General features: G+C 40.2%; 1 protein-coding gene across 2 annotated transcripts in view; it reads right to left on the bottom strand.

Annotated features, from left to right (window-relative positions):
• The window catches only part of LOC124552650 (methionyl-tRNA formyltransferase, mitochondrial), a 57661-nt gene that overhangs the window by 28515 nt on the left and 13331 nt on the right, over nt 1–15815 (bottom strand). For both annotated transcript variants that reach the window (XM_047126976.1, XM_047126977.1), the window contains exon 2: nt 870–1073. In XM_047126976.1, the coding sequence (XP_046982932.1) occupies nt 870–1073 (204 nt within the window). The remainder of the gene's footprint in view (nt 1–869; nt 1074–15815) is intronic.

The raw sequence follows: 15815 nt of genomic DNA, 5'->3' as shown, positions 1-15815 counted from the left end.
AAAAGCTGTGTATGATAACAACTGTACCGACATCATTAATATGCAACACTGGGTTGTTTGTGCTTGTAATGAAGGAATGGTGGTGCTTACCTCTACATGTGTGACAGAGCTCAGAGTGGACAATCGCATATGGTATCTAACATGACTCATCAGACTCAAGATCATGAACTCATCAAGAAAATTGTTGGATAACACAGGCATAGCTCTCAGTTAAGTGTGGCATATCGTAAGAGTGTGTACAGGCCATCACTGCAGAACTGTCGTACAAAAAACTGTGAGCATAGTGGGTGCCTCAAATGTTCACTGCCGACATGAAACAGAGGAGATTGGACATTTTTCAACAATTTCTTTTGCATTTTGACAGTGGAAGTGATGGGTTCTTTAATAACATGACAACAGGTGTACAAAGCTGGGTTCACCATTTTGACCCTAAAAACAAGCAAGCTTCATAGGAGTTCTGCCAAAAAGGGTCATCAATGTCAAAAATGTTCAAGACCATACCATCAGCAGGCAAAGTCATACTCACAGTGTTCTGGGATGTTCAAGGTGTGACGCATTTGGATCTCAAGCCGTAAACACTGCAAAATACTGGAAGACCCTCCGAAAACTGAAAGCACGAATTCTACAGTGACGATAGGAAAAACGTATTTGTCACCAGGGTACTATTTTGAGAAATAAGTATGTAGACGTGCAGAATGTCCTCCCTCATACTTTTATACGTGTCCGGAGGCGGTACTAAGAATTTCACCTCCTAAAGTTAAGTACTGGCCAGCAATGCTGTCTCATAATTTTACAGTTTTTTCACGTGAATAATGTGTATTGATATTTGACAACTGCAGCATATAGATTCACAAGCCGACAGTACTTACAAAGGGAACATTTCAATTATCTTCTTGGGAATGAGGTGTCCAAAAGATGCTACAAGACCAATGTGAAATCCTGGTGGCACAGACTCCAACGGCCATGGATGAACTGCGAGGTTTTCCTGCTGTGCAATCCTCTGTACAGGGTTTGGTTTACGAGATTTTGTCGATGTCACAACCTCTAGATGACCCACGACTCTTAGCAGTTTCCTGAAAAACACACAGTCTTAACACAAATATCTAACACAGCTTTAAATGACAGCCAAACAGACACACCTTTTATAATGATGTAGATTATGAGTATCTTCACCTGTTGTGATTAAAGGCAATAATATTACACAACACTGAAGTTTTAAAATTATAATTACTACACAAATAATCTTGGTGACAGGTTTTGTAATCACAGACTATCACCATTATGCACAATAATTTGTACTACATAAGAGAAAAAAATAACACAGTCAGGAGAATAGTGGAGCAGGCTTGCGAATGATTTGCAACAAACAGTTTAACCCTGAATCTTTCAAACTCTAATGTTATGCATTTACAAAAAAATAAAGATGACTTACTAGCTCAGTAATATTTTAACAGGTTGCCAGTATGTATCAGGAAAGAATACAGTAATGTCCAGATATTCAGAACAGAAGTAAAAGAATACTTTATGAGCATCTTCTTGCATTACAATGACCAGCGCCTCCAACTCCACTTACAAATTTCTAAGTAAAACCAATTAAAGTTTAAAAAGTTATGTGCATTTACAATACCCTCTCCGTACATACACTGTGGTGCCAAAAACCATGGGATAGCAATATATACATATCCAGATGGCAGTAGTATTGCATATGCAAGGTATAAAAGGGCAGTGCATTGACAGACCTGTCATTCGTACACAGGTGATACATGTGAAAATGGTTCCGACATGGTTATGGCCCCATTACGGCAATTAACAAACTATGAATGATGAATGGTAGTTGGAGCTAAATACATGGGACATTTCATTTTGGAAATCATTAGAGAATTCAGTATTCCGCAATCCACAGTGTCAAGGTGTGATGAGAATAACAAATTTCAGGCATTACCTCTCACCGTGGACAAAGCAGTGGCCGATGGCCTTCAATTAACAGCTGAGAGCAGCGGCATTTGTGTAGAGTTCTCATTGGTAAAAGACAAGCAACAGTGCATGAAACAACCAGGGAAATCAATGCGGGGTGTACGATGAACATAACCGCTAGAACAGCGCAGTGAAATTTGGCATTAACGGGCTATGGCAGCAGACGAGCGATGCAAGTGCCTTTGCCGACAGCACAACCTTGCCTCCTGCATCTCTCCTGGGCTTCTCACCGTATCGGTTGCACCCTAGATGACTGAAAAACTGTGGCCTCGTCATATGAGTCTCAATTTCAGTTGGTGGTAAAAATTGGTTTGCGTCTGATGTGGACTTCATGAAGCCATGGACACAAGTTGTCAACAAGGCATAGTGCAAACTGGTGGTGGCTCCATAATGGTGTGGGCTGTGTTTACATGGATGAACGGGGTCCTTTGGTCCAAATGGGCCAATCACTGACTCGAAACGGTTACGTTCAGCTACCTGGAGACCATTTGAAGCCATTCATATACTACATATTCCAAAACAACAATGGAATTTTTATGCATCATAATGCCTCAAGCCACTTGGCCAGAACTGTTCACAATTGGTTTGAAGAACACCCTCGACACCTCGAGCAAAAGACATAGACAGCACACTCCGCTGTAGAGTGAAAATTTCATTCCAAAAACATCCCCCAGGCTGTGGCTAAGCCATGTCTCCACAATATCCTTTCTTTCAGGAGTGCTAGTTATGCAAGGTTCGCAGGAGAGCTTCTGTAAAGTTTGGAAGGTAGGAGACGAGGTACTGGCAGAAGTAAAGCTGTGAGGACGGGGCGTGAGTCGTGCTTGGGTAGCTCAGTTCGTAGAGCACTTGCCCGCGAAAGGCAAAGGTCCCGAGTTCGAGTCTCGGTCGGGCACACAGTTTTAATCTGCCAGGAAGTTTCATATCAGCGCACACTCTGCTGCAGAGTGAAAATTTCATTCTAGAAACATCCCCCAGGCTGTGGCTAAGCCATGTCTCCGCAATATCCTTTCTTTCAGGAGTGCTAGTTCTGCAAGGTTCGCAGGAGACCTTGTGTAAAGTTTGGAAGGTAGGAGACGAGGTACTGGCAGAAGTAAAGCTGTGAGGACGGGGCATGAGTCGTGCTTGGGTAGCTCAGTTGGTAGAGCACTTGCCCGCGAAAGGCAAAGGTCCCGAGTTCGAGTCTCAGTCCGGCACACAGTTTTAATCTGCCAGGAAGTTTCATTTATGGGACATGATTGAGAGGTCAGTTCGTGCACAAAATCCTGCACCTGCAAACACTTTCACAATTATGGACAGCTATAGAGGCAGCACAGCTCAATATTCCTCCAGAGATATTCCAATGTCTTGAGTCCATGCCATGTGAAGTTGCTGCACTATGCTGAACAAAGGAAGGTGCAACACAATATGAGGAGGCTTCCCATGACTTTTGTAATCTCAGCGTATATAAATGTGTCTCGATCACAAGAGCTCACCATGGTAACATACATGCTAATAGCAATTACCATAGCTATTACCCTCGCACCTGTGGGTTCCTCCATGTTGTTGTTGTTGTTGTTGTTATTCAAAAATGGCTCTGAGCACTATGGGACTTAACTTCCGAGGTCATCAGCCCACTAGAACTTAGAACTACTTCAACTTAACTAACCTAAGGACATCACACACATCCTTGCCCAAGGCAGGATTTGAACCTGCGACTGTAGCGGTCGCGCGGTTTCTGACTGTAGAGCGTAGAATTGCTTGGCCACCCTGGCCGGCTTTTGTTGTTATAGTTGTTGTTGTGGTCTTCAGTCCGAAGACTGGTTTGACTCAGCTCTGCATGCTACTCTATCCTCTGCACGTCTCTTCATCTCTGAATATCTACTGCAAACTGCATCCTTCTGAGTCTGCTTGCTGTATTCATCTCTTGGTCTCTCTCTAGAGTTTTTACCACCCACACTCCCCTCAGTACTAAACCGGTGATCCCTTGGTGTCTCAGAATGCGTCCTACCAACTGATCCATTCTTCTAGTCAAGTTTTGCCATAATCCACTTCCCAATTCTATTTAGTACCTCCTCATTCGATTTATGATCTCCCCATCTGATATTCAGCATTCTTCTGTAACACAACATTTCAAAAGCTTCTCATCTTGACTAAACAGTTTATCGTCCATGTTTCACTTCCATACAAATGCTGTCAAAAAAAGACACTCTGACACTGAAGCCTGTACTCAGCATTAACAAATTTCTCTTGTTCAGAAACACTTTTCTTGCCATTTCCAGTCTACATTTTATACCCTTCAACTTCGGCCATCGCCAGTTATTTTGCTGCCCAAAGAGCAAAACTCAGTTAAGTGTCTCATTTCCTAATCTGATTCCCAAAACATCATCTGATTTAATTCGACTATATTCCATACGTTTGAAGATACATTTGAAGATACGTTTGAAGATATGTTTGAAGTTCTCTAATGCTATAGATACAGCAATAAGGAATAGCGCAGTAGGCAGTACAGTTGAAGAGGAATGGACATCTCTAAAAAGGGCCATCACAGAAGTTGGGAAGGAAAACATAGGTACAAAGAAGGTAGCTGCGAAGAAACCATGGGTAACAGAAGAAATACTTCAGTTGAAACTTCCTAGCAGATTAAAACTGTGTGCCCGACCGAGACTCGAACTCGGGACCTTTGCCTTTCGCGGGCAAGTGCTTTACCAACTGAGCTACCAAAGAACGACTCACGCCCGGTACTCACAGCTTTACTTCTGCCAGTACCTCGTCTCCTACCTTCCGAACTTTACAGAAGCTCTCCTGCGAACCTGCAGAGTGAAAATCTCATTCTGGAAACATCCCTCAGGCTGTGGCTAAGCCATGTCTCCGCAATATCCTTTCTTTCAGGAGTGCTAGTTCTGCAAGGTTCGCAGGAGAGCTTCTGTAGAGTTTGGAAGGTAGGAGACGAGGTACTGGCAGAAGTAAAGCTGTGAGTACCGGGCGTGAGACGTGCTTTGGTAGCTCAGATGGTAGAGCACTTGCCCGCGAAAGGCAAAGGTCCCGAGTTCGAGTCTCGGTCGGGCACACAGTTTTAATCTGCCAGGAAGTTTCATATCAGCGCACACTCCGCTGCAGAGTGAAAATCTCATTCTGAATACTTCAGTTGATTGATGAAAGGAGGAAGTACAAACATGTTCCGGGAAAATCAGGAATACAGAAATACAAGTCGCTGAGGAATGAAATAAATAGGAAGTGCAGGGAAGCTAAGACGAAATGGCTGCAGGAAAAATGTGAAGACATCGAAAAAGATATGATTGTCGGAAGGACAGACTCAGCATACCGGAAAGTCAAAACAACCTTTGGTGACATTAAAAGCAACGGTGGTAACATTAAGAGTGCAACGGGAATTCCACTGTTAAATGCAGAGGAGAGAGCAGATAGGTGGAAAGAATACATTGAAAGCCTCTATGAGGGTGAAGATTTGTCTGATGTGATAGAAGAAGAAACAGGAGTCGATTTAGAAGAGATGGGGGATCCAGTATTAGAATCGGAATTTAAAAGAGCTTTGGAGGACTTACGGTCAAATAAGACAGAAGGGATAGATAACATTCCATCAGAATTTCTAAAATCATTGGGGGAAGTGGCAACAAAACGACTATTCATGTTGGTGTGTAGAATATATGAGTCTGGCGACATACCATCTGACTTTCGGAAAAGCGTCATCCACACAATTCCGAAGATGGCAAGAGCTGACAAGTGTGAGAATTGTCGCACAATCAGCTTAACAGCTCATGGATCAAAGCTGCTTACAAGAATAATATACAGAAGAATGGAAAAGAAAATTGAGAATGCGCTAGGTGACGATCAGTTTGGCTTTAGGAAAAATAAAGGGACGAAAGAGGCAATTCTGACATTACGGCTAATAATGTAAGCAAGGCTAAAGAAAAATCAGGACACTTTCATAGGATTTGTCGACCTGGAAAAAGCGTTCGACAATATAAAATGGTGCAAGCTGTTCGAGATTCTGAAAAAAGTAGGGGTAAGCTACAGGGAGAGACGGGTCATATACAATATGTACAACAACCAAGAGGGAATAATAAGAGTGGACGATCAAGAACGAAGTGCTCGTATTAAGAAGGGTGTAAGACAAGGCTGTAGCCTTTCGCGCCTACTCTTCAATCTGTACATCGAGGAAGCAATGATGGAAATAAAAGAAAGGTTCAGGAGTGGAATTAAAATACAAGGTGAAAGGATATCAATGATACGATTCGCTGATGACATTGCTATCCTGAGTGAAAGTGAAGAAGAATTAAATGATCTGCTGAATGGAATGAACAGTCTAATGAGTACACAGTATGGTTTGAGAGTAAATCGGAGAAAGACGAAGGTAATGAGAAGTAGTAGAAATGAGAACAGCGAGAAACTTAACATCAGGATTGATGGTCACGAAGTCAATGAAGTTAAGGAATTCTGCTACCTAGACAGTAAAATAACCAATGACGGACGGAGCAAGGAGGGCATCAAAAGCAGACTCGCTATGGCAAAAAAGGCATTTCTGGCCAAGAGAAGTCTACTAATATCAAATACCGGCCTTAATTTGAGGAAGAAATTTCTGAGGATGTACGTCTGGAGTACAGCATTGTATGGTAGTGAAACATGGACTGTGGGAAAACTGGAACAGAAGAGAATTGAAGCATTTGAGATGTGGTGCTATAGACGAATGTTGAAAATTAGGTGGACTGATAAGGTAAGGAATTAGGGGGTTTTACGCAGAATCGGAGAGGAAAGGAATATGTGGAAAACACTGATAAGGAGAAGGGACAGGATGATAGGACATCTGCTAAGACATGAGGGAATGACTTCCATGGTACTAGAGGGAGCTGTAGAGGGCAAAAACTGTAGAGGAAGACAGAGATTGGAATACGTTAAGCAAATAATTGAGGACGTAGGTTGCAAGTGCTACTCTGAGATGAAGAGGTTAGCACAGGAAAGGAATTCGTGGCGGGCTGCATCAAACCAGTCAGTAGACTGATGACCAAAAAAAAAAAAAAAATACTCCATTCGTCTTGTTTTGCTTTTGTTGATGTTCATCTTATAGCGACCTTTCACGACACTGTCCACTCCATCCAACTGCTCTTCCAAGTCCTTTGCAGTCTCTGACAGATTTACAATGTCATTGGCAAACCTCAAGTTTTTATTTCTCCTCCCTGAACTCTTAATTAGTACTCCCAGTTCTTTTTTTGTTTCCTTTATTGCTTACTCAATGTACAGATTGATAACATTAAGGATAGGCTACAGCCCTGTCTCACTCCCTTCTCAACCCCTGCTTCCCTTTCATGCCCCTTAACTCTTACCACTGCTGTCTGGTTTCTGTACAAGTTGTATATGGCCTTTCGCTCCCTGTATTTTACCCTTGCTACTCTCAGAATTTCAAATTGAGTATTCCCGTCAACATTGTCAAATACTTTCTCTAAGTCTACAAATGCTATAAACGTATGTTTGCCTTTCCTTAACCTACCTTCCAAGATAAGTTGTGGGGTCAGTATTACCTCGCATGTTCTTACATTTGTCTGAAATCCAACTAATCTTATCCGAGGTTGGTTTGTACAAGCTTTTCCATTCTTCTATAAAAAATCCATTTTTGTACTTTGCAACCATGACTTATTAAACTGACAGTTTAATAATACATACTAGTGTCTTTGGAATTATTATATTCTTCTTGAAGTCTGAGGGTATTTCACCTGTATCATACATCTTCCTCACCAATAGAAGAGTTTCGTCATGGCTGGCTGTCCCAAGACTCTCAGTTGTTCTAACAGAATGTTGCTACTCCCAGGGTCTTGTTTCAACTTAGGTCTTCCAGCACTCTGTCAAATTCTTCTCACGTTATTGTATCCCCCATCTCATCTTCATCTATGTCCTCTTTCATTTCAGTAATATTGCCTCACGTACATCTACCTTGTATAGCCTCTCTATATACTCCTTCAATCTTTCCCTTCTTTGCTTAAGGCTGGTTTTCCATCAGAACTCTTGATATTCATACACCAGCTTCCCTTTTCTCTGAAGGCCTCTTTAATTTTCCTGTATGCAGTATCTACCTTTTCCCTTGTGATATATGCATCTAAATCCTTACATTTTTCCTCTAGCCATTCCTGCTTAGCCATTTTGCACTTCCTGTCAATCTCATTTTTTAAATGTTTGTATTCCCTTTCGCCTGCTTTGTTTACTGTATTTTCACATTTTCTACCTTCCTCGATGAAATACAGTATCTCTAGGTTTACCCAAAGACATCTACTTAGCCTTGCCTTTTTACCTATTTTATCCTGTGCTGCCTTCAATATTTTATCTCTTAAAGCCACCCATTCTTCTACTGTATTCCCTTACCCCGTTTTTGTCAATTACTCCCTAATGCTCTCTCTGAAACTCAACAACCTCTGGTTCTTTCAATTTATCCAGGGTCCTATCTCCTTAACTTCCCACCTTTTTACAATTTTCCTCCATGTAGAGAGAGAAAAAAGAACTTGCACCCTAAGATATACAAGTCATTTTGGTGTCATTCTTTATAATGCATTACCATCATACATAAGAGATTTATGTTTATTGTTGAGTTACTTTTGAACCTGTTAACCGATGTACCATCTACACTGCGTTCGTCTTTGCACAAGAATTTTTGTGCTGTTGGTTTCCTGTTTTCTCTGTGTCAGATGAAGTGCAATACACCTCCACAGAAAAGGTATCAGAAGATTGTGATGTTATAGTACCGCTAGGTGTTCCTGTGTGTTTTTTCAGCAATGTTAAATAATGTATTCATGTGTTAACCTTTTTTTCAGAAATGCAATATAACAAAATTTCATGTTCTAGTTATATCATATTTACACTTCTTATCCTTGTTATAATCTCCTTGCAGGTTATGTATATGTGATTTTCCTTCCTAATCACATACTGAGCAAGGTGGCTACGTCAGCATTAATGAACTGGACTTCCATTTGTGAGGAGTGGGGTTCATACCCTTTCGGCCATCCTGCCTTGGGTTTTCCATTGTTTTCCCACATTGCTGAGATGAATGTTACGCTAGTTCCCTTAATGAGGCCATGGCCAACTTCCTATCCTATCCTCACCAAATCCTATCCTGTTCTGTATATGTATTATATATTTTTTCTGTAATATATGTTACATACCCAGTACTGTACTACGGAATGGTCTACGGACAAATAAACGAATGTATAAATTATGAAAAATGTGTTACATAAAATATTACTTCTACAGATCTTTGGAGTGGTAATGTACTCAATGAAAATAAGTGTTGCAAACTGCTTTCTGAATGACAATGAGTGGCTATAATAGTCTATGTATAATGGTCAAAGAATTATCTTATGGACATCAGTGTATGTAGGTCGGAACTTAAAATAGTGGCAACACTGCTGTGGAGATACTACGCAATGGAATCTACTATTACTGTTGATAGCACACGTTGTTGACATACCTTCTTACCTCCAAGCAAATGGACTTGCCCGTCCCACGTCACTGGCGTGCACACAATCGAGGGAAACACAGTCACTTGTGAGCGAGCAGTCTAACGTAACGGAGTCACTATGTTTTCGAAACAGGAACAACGCAGTTGGATCAAGACTGAGTGTGCCAGAGATCGTACAGCATCCCAGTGTCATCAAGGTCTTCAAGAAGTGTGCGAGGAATCGGTATTGCCGTACAGAACAGTAGCACGTTGGGTAAAAGTCTTCAACGAAGGTCCAGCAAACAGTGGCAGATATGCATTGGGCAGGTCATCCTAGTGTCTTTGATGAAGATGTGCATGCTGTTGCCGCGTTAGTGGACAGTGACCGATGCCATACGATTCGTGAGCTCGCCCATGAAACCGGATTAGCACATACAACTGTCCTTTGCATCCTGAAGGAACGCCCGGGCATGCGAAAAATTGCATCACGATGAGTTCCGCATGACTTGATGGAAATGCAGAAATGGATGCATTACGACACTGCTCAGAAACACTTGGAGCACTATCAGCGTGAAGGAGAGGCTTTCTTATGCCTTACCGTAACACTGGATGAGACATGGGCCACATTGTAGGGGCCAAAACTGAAACATCAATCCAACAAATGGCGTCGTTATGGGTTGCCGCGACAGTTGAAAGTGCATCAGAGCCCCAGTATGGCGAAAGTTATGGTGATTCTCGTGTACGACTGTGATGGTGTAATCCTAAAGCATTACGTTCTTCCATGACAGACCGTCAATGCACAGTATTACTGTTCGTTTTTGGAGCATCATCTGTGACCAGCTTTGTGAAAGACACGGCGACACTTTCTGCACAACCTGCCCACCATTTTGCACAACAATGCGCGGGCATATACAGCGCAAGCTGTGGCTGCTCTCTTCGGTCAATGGGACAGGGAAGTACTGTACCATCCACCATACTCTCCAGACTTAAGTCCTTGTGACTTTGATTTGATTTCAAAGATGAAGGAACCACTTCGTGGCATTCACTTCAGAACTGTTCCAGAGATTCGACAGACAGTAGACGGTTCCGTTTGCATCATCAACAGACCAGGCTCTGCTAAAGGTATACTATGCCTTCCACATCGCTGGCCACTGGTTCTACGCAATGCTGGTGACTACTTTAAAGGACAGTAACAGGTGCAAACATGTAACTCTTTTGTATCGGTTGTGAATAAATGGTTGTCACTATTTAAGTCCCAACTCTAGTATACTCATTTACACTTCTGTGAAAAGCTTTGATATTGTCTTTTTTCTCTGTTTTGAGATTTTGTGATTTATTCCACATCTACGAGAACAATTTAATTGAGGAAAATTAACTAATATATATCTTTTTTTGTACATATGCCCTGCGTATTCCTGTTTTACGACATGTTCTACATCCTTGAGAATCTTGTCATTATAGATCTGTGGAACAAAAAGTATATGTAATCTAATTTGCAGCTTATTGTAACAGTTTGACTCAGAGATGTAATGTGTAATTTGAAGATGTAAGTAAGTGAAACAAGCACTAGAATGGGGTAGAAAGGAGGAAACTTGAAAACGCTATGACCCAGACATGATTGTGGGACTATGAGGAGGGTAGAAGAAGGAGAAGAAGAAGAAGAAGAAGAAGAAGAAGAAGAAGGAGAAGGAGAAGGAGACTGGTGCACAAATTAAACTTTCTAATAAGTTTTTCATCATGTAGGGAGCTGTGAAAGCAGTAAAGTTACATAAATGCTTGGTATGTAATAGTACATAAAACAGCAGCTGGATATGTCACAGTAGTACACATGTTGTCCCAGGAGGAGCAGTTAATATTCCGGGATATGACAGGAACAATCATCTGAAGCAAAAATTTTCATATGGACAAACTGCCCTTCTCCAAATGGTTTCTGAGATAAAACATATTTAATGTACATTGTTGTTTATTTTCTGTATTACTCAATGCATTGTCATTATTTACAACATACCACAATAGTGGGCAGGTCCATCAAGTCAGAAAAATATCTCAAATTGACCTAAAAAAAACTACCTAAGCTACAGCGCATGTGTGTTGACAAGATTTTCAATATTCTCTTAATGCAAACTATTAGTCATAGAGCAAAAATGAATAGGACCTTTCTTGTAGGAAATTTAATGTAGTTGGATTTTAAACTACGTCAGATTTTTCCCTGAGTCAGTAAATTTTCAACTTATTCAAGAAAAACATACAAAACTGACATTAAATGTATTGGAAACTATGGAAACCATTCGGAATAGGGGACAGTACACGAATTTTTTTGCTTCTAATGAGAATTCCTGTCATATCCCTGAATATTCTGGGACACCTGTATATAGGTGACTTGCTTTGAGATTTTTTTTTATAAAAATTAGTATTGTAAATGGTATGTTCTGAAGACATTATTTCAGGAAATTCAAATTCATAAACATTCGAAAAGATAACTGAAAAAAGTGCATCTTAAAGTCACCACATAATGGAGGCACTTAGATAACTTTATTGGGTCTCTGTAAAAGTAAGGCTGCCATTGCCTATGTATCAACCTCAACCCATTACGAAATCGTGCAACATTCCTTACTACACAGCAACATTGTTTTCGAGCTGTGGGGTTACTTTGACATTTCTATGTGTCAGGTTAATAATGAGTAAATGCTATGTATTTTTATGAGGTTCAAGCAAATTCACAGATTAACACTCCTTAACATCTACAAGGCCCCAAAGCAATATCCCAAACGTCCAACAGTACGTTCAAAAGAGTGCTCAGGAAATTCAGCTGAAATATCACACCTTTACTCATTAAATACATCTTTTCCCATTGCTTTGAATGAAATGTGCTTATTACAAACAGATTTTATTCCCATCACATAATATTCACAGTCACTAAACCATTCTTGTGTCAGTGCAGTGTAAAAACGCTTCACAGACTTTTGGATCCCTGAAAGAATTTGAACAAGAACATAGCTTCCTGGCTTCAACAATGCCTATGTTGCCTCACAACAGATACACATAACAGTGACTTCAGTCATCCATAGTATATTCTCCTTCACTATTCAAAACATTCTGCCAGTGCTGTGGTAACTTTTTGATTCCATGACTGTAGAAATCACATGGTTTTGAAGCGAAGAACCCATCGAGCCATGTTTGGAGCAAATTTTCATCTGGAAAGGAAGTGCCTTGAAGGTTGTTTGATAGATAGTGGAAAGGGTGAAAATCTGAGGGTGAGATCAGGGAATAAGGTGGGTGGGGAATGACTTCCCAACCCAGCTCCTAAATATGGTCTTTTTTCAGTGTAGCAGAATGCGGTCGGGCATTATCGTGGAATAGCATCACCTCACGCAGCTTTCCTGGTCGTCGTTCTTTGACTGCATATGCAAGATGTCTCAATTGTTGACAATTAATGTCAGCAGTGATGGTTACACCTCAAGGAAGCAATTCGTAGTACACCACATAGCTGCTGTTCCACCAGCTACATAACGTTACTGCTTGTGGGTGCACGCAGGTCTTTGTACGGGAAGCTGCTGCTTTGTTTGAGCTCAACCAGCCCTTCCTTTATGTTAGCATAAAGACATCATTTCTCACCACTCATAATGATGCAGGATATGAGTGGTTGGCATTGTTCACAAGCCAAGCAAGCAGAAACACACACATTGCCACCCACTGTTTTTTTCTGAATTTGCCTTATAGTGTGTAGTATCCATACACCCTGTTTTTGAACCCTCCCCACCGCATACAAATGTTGCATTATGGTGGAATGATCCTAGTTCGTCAGATTTGTTAGTTCTCGAGTACACTGGTGGAGCATTGTGGATTAATGCATTTAAACCATCTTCACCAAATTCCCAAAGGTCTTCCTGAATGTGGACAGTCACTAATGTCAAAACAATCCTTCTTAAAATGAAAAAAAAAAGCTTTTTTTTTTGGCATGCTCTGTTCAATGGCATTAGTCCCATGCGCAGCACAAATTTTTCTACCTGCTTCACTGCTGTCACCCCTGCACTGAACTCAAACAGAAGAATATGTTTGAAACATTCCGATTTCTCCACTTGGTACTCCATTTTCTTGTGTGCGCGGCTCCACTCACTATGTTCAAATGACAATATGTAAACTCAAACAGTGAACTACAAATAAAATATGGCATTTGCTAAATAAATCCATATCAATCAGAAAGCAAAAGGGCAAAACAAAAATATTACGAACTTACGCACCAATCTCATACACTGCACCACCAATTTCAAGTTACGTGCAGAGCTACATCCATATGTTAACACACTGTATAAGATAACACGATATCTACTATAACAGATTATTCAGTTGTGACTGCCCTGCATTCCATGCACCACTGAGTTATCCAAAGGGACACACATACTATGTAATTATCATGTACCATTTGTTCTTGTCCTGTCGATGTCATTCTCTACTTGTCAGAAGTTCCTTTGTACTAGCTTTCTGACAATGCAGTAGGTGATTGTGTGAATATTTCCTTCAACTGTATGTGCCATATACCATTAAGTTTTTGGACTACGGAAATTGTCTACTGTGGAAACAATAAATATTCACTAATGTGTTAGCCTCATGCAAAACCCCACGACGACTCAATCTTCTCTTGACCACACTTACTTCAAGCAAACTCACAACTTGCCATCAACTTAAAAGTCCATATCAGAAACCTTATATTTTCCCAACACAACTCAGTGTTTATGATATAATATGTAATTACTGTTCAAGTGTTTTGGCTATCCGCCTAAGGTGACCATATTTTTGAAACAAGAAAATGGGACACTTTAATTTTTCTCACTGAAGAAAGGACAAAAGAGAATGTGTAAAACTGTTTCATCATAAATACGAAGGTTCCGAAAGTAATGATAAAGAAATAATGTGTATCTCGCATATATATTAGCTCTGAATTCACTCCAGCAAAACAGTCATGTAGAACTATTAATGCCAGAATCATTCCTCATTGATATTTTGCTGATTAATTGATTTTCTTCAATAACTCCACTACACCACACAACATTTTATAAAATTTGTACATGTGTGATTGAAGTTCACTTTATTAATCAACACGGCTTTCGAAAGTCTAAACTGACAGAATGTTCTCATCAACTGTCCAACATCCATCCATATGAGAAAACATTCATTGACTGGGGGTGTTCGTTCCAGGTAAACACAGAAGAAACATTGATATAAGGCACACTGTCTGTACTGCAATATGAAATATTTTCTACCCAACAGTCACTCAGTGACACTTTTTCCACTTGCCAGTTTTCTAATATTTTCAGTGATGTATATTGTTTAATATACATATACTCTCATACTGCCCAGTATTATCTACTATAATTGAAAGTACCATTTCACAAACGAAATTTTTACAAATGTTATTTCCTCAGGGGTACTCCTGCATTAACTGTTACTTCCAAGACCAGATTTAAGGCAATAGGTAATGTAATGACAACCAGAGACAGAAAAACACAACAGCACTACTGAAATGAATGAAAGGGCTATAAATGATGAGTCACAGGCAGCAAATGCAATCATTTCTTAAACATAGTAGAAAGTATAGGGGCAAACTGTTCAAGAGCAAAATCACATCAGTATGTTGAAAATTTAACTCTCATAAAATTCAATCATATGAACATATCACTAACTTCTTCTCCTGATATTAAGAAAATTATACATTCTCTCAAAAATAAAGACTTGCATGGTTTTGATGGCGTCTCCAACAGAGCACTAAAATTCATTCCCATGAAATTAGCCCAGTTTTATCTGAAATATGTAATGCATCACTAACTCAAGGCATTTCTCCAGAGAGACTGAAATCTTTTGAGATTGTGATGTAATCCAGAGTAGTGTGTCACCTCAACAACAACAGTTCCAGATTCAGAAGGGTTGCTCTACTGAGAAAGCCATTTACATGTTCACTAACCAGGTTTTACAAGCATTAAACAATAAAATAGCACGAACTGGTATTTTCTGCAACCTCTCTAAGGCATTTGACTGTGTGAACCATTGTATTCTCCTAAATAAGTTAACATTTTATGGGAATGATGGTATAGCCAACCACTGGATAATGTCATATCTAACCAAAAGAATACAGAAAGTTGTACTTAGTAATTCAAGAAATATGGTCCAGGAATATAGCTCTGACTGGAGCAAAATCATGTATGGGGTTCCCCAAGCTTTGATCTTAGGACAACTACTGTTCCTCATACACGTAAATGATCTTTCACCTAGTATACAACAAGCAGAATTAGTTCTTTTTGCAGACGACACTAGTACTGTAATCAATCAAAGCATACATGCAGAAATAGAAATAATGATAAAGTTCTTAAAAGTATCATTGGCTGGTTTTCTGCGAATGGTCTCATCCTCAATTTTAAAAAGACCCAACGTA

The sequence above is a fragment of the Schistocerca americana genome, chromosome 10 (assembly GCF_021461395.2).
Source record: "Schistocerca americana isolate TAMUIC-IGC-003095 chromosome 10, iqSchAmer2.1, whole genome shotgun sequence".
In the NCBI taxonomy this organism is placed as follows: domain Eukaryota; kingdom Metazoa; phylum Arthropoda; class Insecta; order Orthoptera; family Acrididae; genus Schistocerca; species Schistocerca americana.
This window is presented reverse-complemented; position numbering and strand designations above follow the sequence as displayed.